The sequence below is a fragment of the Mesoplodon bidens genome (assembly GCF_964165515.1).
Source record: "Mesoplodon bidens genome assembly, chromosome: 3".
NCBI lineage: Eukaryota > Metazoa > Chordata > Mammalia > Artiodactyla > Ziphiidae > Mesoplodon > Mesoplodon bidens.
In genome coordinates this window covers 156,436,436-156,449,291 of record NC_138178.1, presented here as the reverse complement: position 1 = coordinate 156,449,291, position 12,856 = coordinate 156,436,436, and the positions used below count along the sequence as shown (strand labels likewise).

At 34.9% G+C, this 12,856-nt stretch overlaps 1 protein-coding gene across 4 annotated transcripts in view; it reads left to right on the top strand.

Annotated features, from left to right (window-relative positions):
• Nucleotides 1-12,856, top strand: part of CEP128 (centrosomal protein 128) — a 423,783-nt gene that overhangs the window by 44,867 nt on the left and 366,060 nt on the right. For all 4 annotated transcript variants that reach the window (XM_081227258.1, XM_081227257.1, XM_081227259.1 and 1 more), the window contains 2 exons: nucleotides 1,005-1,096; nucleotides 4,821-4,893. In XM_081227258.1, the coding sequence (XP_081083384.1) occupies nucleotides 1,005-1,096; nucleotides 4,821-4,893 (165 nt within the window). The remainder of the gene's footprint in view (nucleotides 1-1,004; nucleotides 1,097-4,820; nucleotides 4,894-12,856) is intronic.

Genomic DNA, 12,856 nt, shown 5'->3' with positions numbered 1-12,856 from the left:
AGTTGCACAATGTGAATTTGTTGAAATGAATCAATTTGTTATTTCTGCAAGTCTGTATAACTTAGTTTTTTATTATAAATTGTAGCCTACACATACATGTATAGCATACACATTTACATATTTACCATTAAAAGTACAACAATATGAAAAATCCATGTAACTACAACCCAGACCAAGAAATAGAGGTTTATAATACACCCCAAACCTCTTTTACACTCCTCCTTTCCCCAAGGGCTATCAACCATTTTGACTTCTATGTTAATCATTCTCTTGATTTTTAAAAATATTTTTACTGCTTATATCTTGCTTAGTATTGCCTGTGTTAAACTTTATATAGATGGAATAATGCAGTGTGTATTTTGTAACTTTCCTTTTCCATTTAATGTTTTGTTTTTGGAGTGTAGGTAGGTTTGATCATTTCATTTTCACTGCTGTGTGATACTCCGCTGGAGGAATATATTGCCATTTATCTCCATTTCATTCTTAATGGACTTTGGTTTGTTTTTAGTGTTCTCATCATGAACAATGCTGCTCCATACATTCTTGTTCATGGTTCCTCATGCATGTGGGCAAGTGTTTCTTGGCAGCATGGGGTGGCATGCTGAGGCATGTGGTCTAGTTGAATAAAGTTCTGTAACACAGCCATGCTCATTTGATTATGGCTACTTTTGTGCTATAATGGCAGAGTTGAGTAATTATGACACGGGCCATAGAACCTGAAAGCCTGAAATATATGCTGTTGTACTGTTTACAGAAAAGTTTCCAGACCTCTTTTCGAGAGTATCTATAAAGAGTGAAATACTGCACTATAGCGGATGTAATGGTTAATGTTACATATAGTTTTAAAAACTTTTCTTCGAGAGAAAAAATTTTATTAGGTCTTGATAACATTATAAAATATGGGTATTATTGCAAAGAGCAAGTTCTTATTCTTACCCTCAGTGAATCTTCATGGAAGAATTCAACAGAATCCTAAATGGATAACTTTGTTTTGCTTTTATTAGTTTCATGCTTTTCATCAGTCCCTCCGAGACCTCAGCAGTGAACAAGTTCGCCTTGGAGATGATTTCAACCGGGAACTTACCAGAAGAAGCCGGTAAAAGCTGAATATGATTTTTGTTGAGGGATGAATTATTAGAAGAATAAAATAGGTTCTATAATTGACATGTTTACATGAATTTCCAAAAAAAAATGTGCTATGTTTTTATACTAGTATTTTAAAGTATATTCATAGAACAGTTCAAAACCCTTTGAATTTACAATGTATCATGACTCAGTGTTAGACAAATTAATTTCATATTTTTAAGAACATTTTATTTCATGCTGACATTATGGAAAGATATGTTGCAAGACCTTAGTAAAGAGGTAGGTTTGCAAATACATTGGAGAGAGAGACCCATTGATCGACATTGGAGCAAATAAAAGCATAATGTGGAATTCATCAGTGGACATGAGCCATTGTAGAATCTGACATTTTATCTTTCAGTTGAAATCTTCAAAAGCTAGTTGTTTGTGTCTGCCCAGTTTTTGCAATTTTGTTAATTCTGGTTAGTCCCTAAGAGGTATCACTTTATTTAAGATTTCTTCACTGTCTTCATTTTCATCATCAGTGGTGACAGGTGACTTTCATTTAGAGACCATATTTTTCAAGGAACAAACATTTATACCATCTCAAAAGTCATAATCTATATATAGCAATGATTAGGGAACGAAAAAGGTGAATTGAAATTCGTTTACTAGGTTCACTTGCTAACTCGTACTCGAGCTAATGAAATCATTCCACATGATAGTTTTGTGTTGCTATAGCAAAAAGAGTCAAAGCTGTAAATGTTAAATCTGAATGTCAACTATAGTCTGCATAACTTATCTGCTTCTGTATGAGGAAGGCAGGAAATTTAGTAATAAGAATAAAAGACCTTACTGTTACCATTATTACTACTACCACCAATAAATATTATTGAACACTTATTTCATGTCAGGTAGAATTAGGTTTAATTCTTACAACAGTTCTAATGAAGTGGTAATTATTATTTTCCCCATTTTTTTGTTGTTGTGGAAACAGGGGCAGAGAGAGATGAAGTAACTGAGCTTGTTAGAGATCAAAGGAGGGATGTGCTGGAGTCAGAATTCAAATCTAGGCAGTAAGGCCCCAGAGTGTCTGCTCTTTACTACTTATAGTACACTGTGGTTCAAGATCATTTTCACATATAGCTGATATGAATAAGGCATTTAAATTTCTGAATTTTAAACTATATTATTGAGCTGTGTTATTAATCTTTTAAATGGCAAGTCAGTTAATTTAATACTTAGGTATTTATTTCTGACAAGTTGATAAACTCAACAGAATGGCATTAATATTCTAATACAGTATGTTCTTGGAATGGCTTTATTACATAGCTTTTCCACATTTGAAGGAAGGGTATAAATTAAGCATTAGGAACATGAGTTTCAGGAAGTAGTTGTCCTGTAGGAAGATACAGGGGAAGTTGCAGGGATGGTTTAGTTGACTAGTTTAAATGGTCATTTGGACATGCAGTGGTGGACTGGGTCTTCTGATCCATGGGCTGGTACCATCTGCTAATAGTTTGTGTGACCTAGGGGCATGTGTAAGGCAGAGAAATTTTATTAAAGCCAAAATAAGAGTCAGTTTTCTTCTGAATCTTGGTGGATTAACTTTGTGGATGAAGAAGATTTAGGATCCAGTTCTGCTTTACTTAGACCACAATTCTTAATTCATGTTTATAAAAATTCTGGGTAGGAAGTTGTTAGGTTTAACTTTCGACATGATTCAGAAAGGTTGATATTCTCATTTACTTACTAATTTTTAATTTTTTCATGACATTTATTGCAAAAGATACAATAAATATTAAGAGTACACTTATTATTTATAAAAATAAGTGTACTTATTATAAGTAAACTTTTAGAAAGCAAACTTTTAGAAAGGATTATATAAAGTTAACTGAGAACTTACCTATTTTGGATGCCATATGAAAAATTGATTAGAGGAGGGCGAACTAGAAGACTGTTGCATTAGCATGAGAGATGATGGCTTGACCAGGATTATGGCAAGGGAGAGATGAACAGGGATGTTTCAAGTTTATTTTGAGATCAGAGAGCTAGGATTTGGCAATGGATTGGATATGAGGGGTAAGAGAGAATAAACCAAGGATGACTCTCAGATTTCTGACTTGAGTAACTGAATAGATGGTAAATCCACTTCCTGAAATATGGAGGACTGGTGGGGGTAGGTGAGGCATAGAAATTAAGAGTTTGGCCTTGGATATGTTAGGCAGTGAGACATCCAAGTGGGAATGTAAAATACGCAGCCAGATATTTACTCTGGAACTCAAAGGAGAAGTCTCCATTAGAGAGATAAATTTAAGTGTGGTAAGCATATAGCAGTGGTATTGGAACTATGGAAATGGATGATATCTAGAGAGAAACTGTAGGGAGAACATCAAGGACAGGGCTGAGTGCCCAGGAGTTCCAATATTTAGAAGTCATATAAAAAGAGGAGCTGGCTTGAGAAGAAAGAGCTAGTGAGGTATGGGAAATCCAGCAACACATGGAACCACAAAAGCCAAGAAAGAAGTACAAGTAAAGACTTTCTCAGAGATCTAAAGACTTAGAAAGTCTACCATTTAAGATAACTTCTTTCTGAGGAAATTACTAAGGGCATATGAGTAAAATAAAATGGCAACCAAGAAAAAGGAAGATACAGGTTATAAGAAATAGTAAAACTAACCCGAGACTTCAGTGAAAGTAATTTCCAGCATAATAGCCATATAGCAGGCCCAGAAAGTAATCACTGAATTCGAGCAGGAAGTAAGTATCCTTTGAGAAGAATGTAGTCAAGAAGAATGGAGTAGATTCTTAGTAGATGATTCAGTAATATGTGGGAGAAAAATATCAATGATGTGATAATAAGGCCCGTGTAAGGCCAAAAGGTAACGGAAAACTCTAGAAAAAAAAAAGCACAGGAAAGTTAGTGATCCAACTAGGAAGCTGACTAAAATGTGAGCATGATAGAATGTAAGCAAAAAGCATTATTTCTCTATGATGGAGTAATTCATAATGGGTATAAATGTATTAAGTTACACAGGTAACCAATAGAAGAACTGAAAATAGTAATAAATTTATCTGAAATTGAAGAAGAGTGTGAGTTAAATATTTCAAAACAGAGTTGAAAATATCTAGAGTTGAAAATGATGGAGGTAGCCAGCAAAAGAATTGAGAATGTATTAGTTGAGCATGGTTGCCAGCGGGGGTTGGAACCAGATAAGTGTGAGAGAGAAAGGGCTTTGCTTTTCTTTATACGTTTTCCTGTATGATTTGATTATTTATCATGTGTGTTATTAATTTGATGGGGAAAAGGTAATGGGAGATAAATGAGTGAGGACAGAGTTTGTACAGCACACTCAGATATAATTTGATTACGAATTCCTGGAGAGGATGTGAGATCATTGTCCTCCTTACTTCTTTCATTCTTCTTAATTTAAAATGGGAGATATTGCAGTGTGTTTGTTTATTGAAGGTGATCTAGTATAGCATTGTTTCTCAAAGTGTAGTCCCCAGATTGTCAGTATCAGCATCACCTAGGAATTTGTAGGGATGTACATTCTTGGGCTCCATTGCATATCTACTGATAGATACTGTGTTTGCAACAAGTCCTCCAGGTGTTTCATAGGTTTGCTAACGTCTAAGAACCACTGCAGCAGAGTATTATATAATAACATATTATGATGTTGTAAATTTCACGAATTATGTATATTTTCTCAAATAGCCAACTTAAAAATACTCTTTTTTTGTTATGTGCCTAGGTCCGATGCTGAAACAAAAAGGGCTTTGGAAGGACTGACTGAAAAACTTAATGAAACCTCAAAACAAGAAGTGGTGAGAACTCTTTATATATAGAAAGTTTTATTTCATACACAGGTGGTAGAGTGATTGAGCTGGTTGTAATCATAGTGAAGTTTACTAGATTTTAACTTTTTGGGTAGTATATGCCATTTTGTCTAAAAATATGTTCTTGCACCTCTTATAAAATATTCATGAATTTTAGGTATTTAAGTTTGAAATATTTATAGTGGTAGTATATTAGAGATAGAATTAATTTTTAGAGTTATGAATATTTGAAAGAGATTTTAAATTTTATTGACTCAGTGATATTGTGGTTTTTATTAAATGATATTTGAGAAATACAGAATTTTTTGGTAGTGACTCTGTAGCACTCCCCATTAAGTATTTTCAGGTCATCTCACAGAAGCGTGTAATCAGCGTTGCTGCAAAGAGCTCCTTGCTCTCTGTTTTCTGTTTGACGTGATGTTGATTGAAAAAAACCCCTAATTCTCGAGTTTTATTATCTCAAACTCAGATTGTTGACACTCATTATTAAGTGATTTCTTTTTATCAAATCACTATTGTTGATGGAATTAAAATAAAAAATGAAGTACATACATTGTCCATTTCTTTGCATCATCAGGTTGTTCTTTTTCTTTTTTTAGGAGAAAAATATCATTAGAAATTGTCACTAAACTGTTGCAAACTTATCCACTTCAGGAGCAATGTGTATTCATTCATTTACCACAAAAACGTTGATTTTGTAAGACAAGGGATAGTAGCAGAATTTTCTTAACTTGTTTTACTAAAATTGAGAGTTTCCTAATAAAAGCAAATAATTTTTCTCCAGTTGTAATTTTTCTACAGATGTTACTGTGTTTACAGTTTCTTACATAGATGTGCTGAATTTATTTTGGAGTTTGAATTTATTGGCCGCATATGCTAAGAGATGGATATGCTCTATTTTCAAAGAGATCAACTTATTTTCTCTTATTTTTAATTTAAAAAGTTTGGAGGTACAATGTACTTATAGAAAAGTACATGTATTATTATATATAGCTTGATGAATTATTACAAGGTGAGCACACCCATGAAACCACCACCCAGATCTAGAAATAGAACATTGCCAGTTCACAAGAAGCCTCCTATTCCCCCTCCCAATCACTAATTTCTCCTTTTCTGACCACTATTTTGACTTTTAAACCTATAGATTAATTTTGCCTGTTTTGAACTTTTTATATAAATGGAACCATGTAGGGCATTTTTTTTGTGTGACTTCTTTTGCTGATCATGATTGTGATATTTCTGGGTGATGTGTCATGTACTTGCAGTTTGTTCATTTTTTATTGCTCCTTAGTATTGCATCGTATGGATATACTGCAATATATTTTAACATTTTATGATAGGTATTTGAATTATTTCAAATTGTGGGCTATTACGCATAATCTACTGCTACCAATCTTATTGTTTTAGTGCACATGTTTGCATTTCTGTTGGTATGTAACATGGAGTGCAATTGTTAGCTGCCTTCCAATTTAGTAGATACTGATAAACAGGTGTCCAAAGTGGCTTCACTAATTTACACTCTTACTAGCAGCATATGAGAAATTGTGTTGCTTTTCAAAGACTTGGTATTATTAGTCTTTCATTAGTAGCCATTATGTTAGGTTAGGTGCTTACAGTATCTCAGCATGGTTTTATTGGCATTTTCATGAATACTAATGATGATGAGCAACTTTTCATATGTTTGTCAGCTATTGGCTATTTTCTTTTTTGAAATGCCAGTTTGCTTCTTTTGCCCACTTTTTTTACTGGCTTGATTGTCTTTTTGTTATTGATTTGTGGGAGGTTTTTATATATTTAGTATACAAGCACTTTGTCAGTTATCCGTATTGCAAATATTATCTCCTATTCTACAGCTGCTGCTTCTTATTTTTAAAACTCTCTTAATGGAACCTTTTGTTAAAATTTAATTTAGTTCATTTTCCATCTTTTCTTTTGTGGTTAGTGCTTTTTTGACCTATTTGAGAAATTGTTCCCCATCTTAAGATCATCAAAATATTCCCTTATATAATCTTCTAGAAGGATAGTGTATTACCTTTCACATTAAGATCTAGTATGTACTTGGAATTGATATTTGTTTCTGGTGTGAAGTAGAGGTCATACATTTTATATGGATATCCAATTGATTCAGTTTCATTTACCACCCTTTCTCCACTACTTTACAGTCCTGTCTTGGTCATAAATCAGATGTTCATATGTGCGGGCATCTGTTACTGGACTCTTCGTTCAGTCATCTAGTTAATACATCTATCCCAGTGCTCATATCACACTGTCTTGATTACTGTTGCTTTCTGATAAGTTGTAATATGGTAGAGTAAGTCCTTTTACTTTGTTTTTCAAGCTTGTCTTGTTTGTTTTTTACTCTTTGCATTTCTGTTTACATTTTAGAATCAATATGAAATTGTTTAAAAGCCTGCTGGGATCTTGACTGGATTACATTGTTTCTGTAGGTCAACTTGGAGAGAATACAACTATTTACATATTGAGTTTTCCAATTATGAACATAGCAAATCCCTCCAATAATTTTTTATAGTTTTTTATCCAGAGGTCTTCTATTTAATACATTGTTTATAAGATTTATGCCTTGGAGTTGATATTTTTATGCTATTTTATAGAGTATCATTTAACATTTAAAAAATATAATTATCCTTGTTTTTCATTTGGAAGATCTACCCTATTACATTTAATGTAAATATTGATTTAGTTTGTATAAATCTACCATCTTAACTATTTGCTTTCTACTGGTTCCACCTCTGTTGTTTTTTAAATTTTTTCTTCCGTCCTTTGGATTTATTAGTTTTCATTTTTCCATTTTTCATATTTATTATCTTGCTAATTGTACCTTATTTTTTTATTCTTTTTATGGCTAATGTAAGGATTAGAATATGCATCCTTGATTTATTAAATCTAGTATAAATTAGCACTTTAAACTCTTCCTAGCAAGTGCAGGGATCTAAGAAACTCTAACTCCATTAACCTCATTCTCCACTTTTCTTTTACTATCATGTATTTTTTTTTTTTTTTTTTTTTTGTGGTACGTGGGCCTCTCACTATTGTGGCCTCTCCTGTTGCGGAGCACAGGCTCCGGACGCACAGGCTCAGCGGCCATGGCTCACGGGCCTGCTGGTCCACGGCACGTGGGATCTTCCCGGGCCGGGGCACGAACCCACGTCCCCTGCATCGGCAGGCGGACTCTCAACCACTGCACCACCAGGGAAGGCCCTCTATCATGTATTTTAATTCTATGTTTAATCGAGCCACACAAGACATCACTATTATTATTTTATACAGTAATTGTTCATTTAGATTTACCCTTATATTTATTCTTCTTTGTTTTGCATTTCTTTGTATGTTCTTTATTCCTTTCTACATCTCTGAGATTCCATGTATGCCTTAGGAACATACTGTAAAATTTCCTTTAGAGTGAATCTGCATATACCTGATAGACTTCCATTTAGAATTTTATTTAGAGTGGGTCTTTTGGTGACAGATCCTTTCTATGTTCATTTTTATATATATATATATATTTTTTTTTTTGCGGTACGCGGGCCTCTCACTGTTGTGGCCTCTCCCGTTGCGGAGCACAGGCTCCGGACGCACAGGCTCAGCGGCCATGGCTCAAGGGCCCAGCCGCTCCGCGGCATGTGGGATCTTCCCAGACTGGGGCACGAACCCGTGTCCCCTGCATCGGCAGGCGGACTCTCAACCACTGTGCCACCAGGGAAGCCCCATTTTTATAATTTTTAAAATTTGTTTCTCCATTCTTCATTTGGAATGTTTTCTTCTGACCTTTCATTTAGTTCCTTTCTTCAGCTGAATCAAATCTATTAAAACCACCCACTGATTTTTATTTTCAGTTATTACATATTTCGTTTCTAGAATTTTTATTTCTTTTTACTTCGTAGTTCTAATCCTCAAACTGTGTATCTGTGTCTCATAACTCCATCATCTAGATCTTCTATAGGTCTGTTTCTATTATGTCTTATTTTCCTGGGATTTTGATCACATTGTTTTTGCCTTCTGTTTACTTTTGATTGTCTAGTTATTTTTGATGACAGAAACTATTTCATTCTCTTCAAAGTAAACTTGCATAGATAATTTGATAATTATTATGTATGAAAGGACATGTTTCCTTTTGGTTACAGATTAGATTAGGGGCCATAGCACTCATGAATTACCTTATCATTTATTGTTGAGATATTTCAGTGTTAAACTTTAGTGCCAGGTTTCAACTATTTCTGATTCATCCTTCCTGCTAGTGTATAGTCCTTCAAGATTCCATTCCACAGTCTGGGATGTGGGGATGGAGAAGTTTAACCAGGGACCCCCTTCCTGAGAAGGGCTCTCAGCTTGTTTTTCCTCTTTAACCCTATGCATCTGTTGAAAAACTATTCAGCTTCTCAGTGTCTCTGCTGCCTTTTCTGAAATAGGCTGATATTTGAGAGAGAAATGATAGACTGACCTCTTTGGGTTTCTTTATTCTCTTGCATCTTGGTCTCATATGTCTTTATCTCTTTAGCTTTCCAATGCCTTAAAACAGATATTTAAAGTATTATTTCTTGCTATTTAAGTTATTTTCAGTGGAAGGATTGGTCTGAATTATCTAGTCTGTCATTTTTAGAAGTGAAACTCCCTGAATCTTTTTATATCTATCAGATTCCATTACTATGTTTGTGATTCTTAATGCACTTGTATGAGGCTTCTATTACTTGCTACATAGGTATACAACTCGTGAGCATGCTTGTATCGAGGGCTTTGATCCAAACTCAGATGTCTTCAATGTTCTGCTGAGATCCTTATAGATCTGACTAAGCCGTGGACATATTCAGTGGTCATGCTAGTTTTTGACATTGTTAGATAGGTGGGATAGTTTGAGTTTGGGGAGTTTGAAATGCTAATTTGCATAATGCACATTACATTTTTTAAGTTTCACCTTTTGCCACTTTTACAAGAGAACCTGAGCTACTTCATTTATATTTCTTTCATATAGCAAGTAAAATTAGTAAGTACTGTCTATATAGTCTAGAGTGTTAATGTGGGTCTAAAATATAATCACTGTGTTCAATCTTAGCAGCTGAATTCAAAGAAAGCCTGAGTTCTCTCATCATTACTGTGCATCAGGAATTATCCCACATCAGATAAAAGCTATGATTGCACAGCTATTCCATAGATGTCACACCTCACTAGTGCTCAGCTCTTTGGTGTAATTGGTTTGTACAACTTACTTGTTTACTCAACTGTCCAGTGGGCCCAGCTCATCAGGGCACATCTTTTTATGTTGTCAAAACCTGGAAAATCATACACACCTAACTGTGCACTTGGTTGAATTGTTCATCTGCTAGTTCCTCGCATCAAGTTGTGATGTTACACCTTGTTTTGTGCTTTCTGTAATTTGCTTTCAAAGTAGGGTTGTCTCATAACTGTACAGAGAGCATGTCAAACTTCACATGGGTGTATGTAGTTCTGATTAAGAAACAATTGCCTAATGCAAAACTTAAAAATAATATTGTGGAATTTTAGAAGGTCTTCTGAAGGCCACATGATGTTTACTTTCAATCTGTGCAAGGCTTAATATAGATTTTGTGACTCACTTATTCCAACTGAAGTCAACATTTACATTTTGTAACTGTTTGACATATTGTGTTGTATTTGTGAATTCATGATAGCATGTTGTCAGGGAAGGTGCAGTTTTGTTGTTTGAGCATTAAACTTCTCAGAGGCTGCAGCTGTGTTCCCCCCTCCAGGTTTAAGTTTAAAATAAAATTACCAAAGTGATTCACATTCACTGTGGGAAACTTTTAAATATTGTACAAATATATAAAGAAAAATGAATGAGTGCTCCTATCTCCCACCAATTTCACTTTCTTTTGGTAACTCCTGTTAATCAGAATTATTGTGCATTATTCTGAGATTGCAATTGTTTATCATGCATTTTCTCAGTAACTAAAATACATCTTGAAAGTTTATAGAACACATTTTTCTTTGAGGAGCAAAAAGTATTCCTATCAAACACGCCAAGATTTAATTTGTTAATCCTTTGGGAATCATAATTTTGTTTGTTTTGTTTTCAAACTGTCCATTGGAAGGGAGAAATTATTTATAGCATGATGCTATGGAAAATATTTTCTGTTAACAATCGTGATAATAAACAATATTTTGTGTGCCTCATACCACAGGGGAAATTTTAGTCTATTAGTTATCTAGGCTTTACCCGCTTGAATGTGATATGAGTGCATATTTATGGAAGAAAAAGACAATTTTATTTTGATTTCTGTAGGAGGGTCACTATTTAAATTAAAAATGTAAACGTGGGTCCAGCTACTTCTGGAAGAGTTGATCATTAATCGACTCTAAAAACTTTCTCAACACTGAGTTTAGTCAGATAGTTATTGCACAGATTACAACAGCAGGATATATAACAAATACTTACTGGAATGGATTTTAAACCAGCAGATATTAAAGATCTGAGGAATCAACATATTGAAAAGCCAGAATACAATACTATAAACAGAATGCTTTTGCTTTTGTTTCACCTCCTTTCATTAAATGCTAACTTTAAAGGTATTCTGATTTTTATTGTGTTATTTTGCTATTTTAATTTATTTATTTAATTAATTTATTTAATAAATATGTTTATTTATTTTTGGCTGTGTTGGGTCTCCGTTGCTGCATGCGGGCTCTCTCTGGTTGTGGCGAGTGGGGGCTACTCTTCGCCGCGGTGCGCGGGCCTCTCGTTGCGGAGCACGGGCTCTAGGCATGCGGCTTCAGTAGTTGCCGCACGTGGGCTCAGTAGTTGTGGCTTGTGGGCTGCAGAGCTCAGGCCCAGGAGCTGTAGCGCATGGGCTTAGTTGCTCTGCGACTTGTGTTATCTTCCCGGGCCAGGGCTCGAACCCATGTCCCCTGCATTGGGAGATGGATTCTCAACCACTGCGCCACCAGGGAAGTCCCTATTTTGCTATTTTTATAACTAAATTTAGAGATTCAGGACTTTTTGATATTTTAGTAGTAAATTTGATTGATTGTTATGTACTCTGATAAAAATGAATTTTTTAGTATTGGATGATGTTGTTAATATTTTTCCCTTAGGTCTTACAAATAGAAAGTAAATGTGAGGAGGCAATAATAAATGCAGTCCTTAAAATAATTTTTATTATTGGGAATTATCTTATCATTCAAAAGTTACAAATATATGCTGTGTCCTTAGGTACAAAGTCCATGCCATTCTGTTTAGAACTGTTTTTACTTGCTCTTGCTTTGGTCTTCCCTGTCTCAGGAAAGGGCATCACAGTCCATCCAGTGGTCACCTAGGATTCACTCCACATCTTTTTCTACATACCACACTTCCAATCCTTTATCAAATCTTGTCCTTTTTATTTCTGAAATCTTGCTCAATTCCATCTGTATCTGCCTAATACTTCTGTTCAGTTACTTTTATTGAGTTCACTGCAGTAGACTGCATTGAACTTGGCCTCTTAACCTCCTACAATTGCCCATATCTGTGCTGACAGTTACCAAGTGATTTTTATTTTATTTTATTATTTTTAATTTTATTTCTTATGTTTTGGCCGCGCCACACAGCCTGTGGGATTTTAGTTCCCTGACCAGGGATTGAACCTGGGCCCTCAGCAGTGAGAGTGCAGAGTCCTAACCACTGGACTGCCAGGGAATTCCCCCAAGTGATTTTTAAAAATTGTCATCACAGTGAATTACTCCCATGCTTTTTAAAATCCTACCTGAGCTTTTTCTTTTTCAAATACCTTAGCATAGCCTATACTGCCTGCATTACCTGGCTTTTTCTATGTCCCTTGAATTTGCCAAACTCATTCCTACCTTATGATCTCTGCACTGGCTTCACTTTTATTTCCCCAAATTCTTTGCATGGCTAGCTCCCTTTTGTCATTCATGGCTCCTGTTGAATGTCACTACCCTGAGAGAGGCCTCTCCTGCTCTCCCT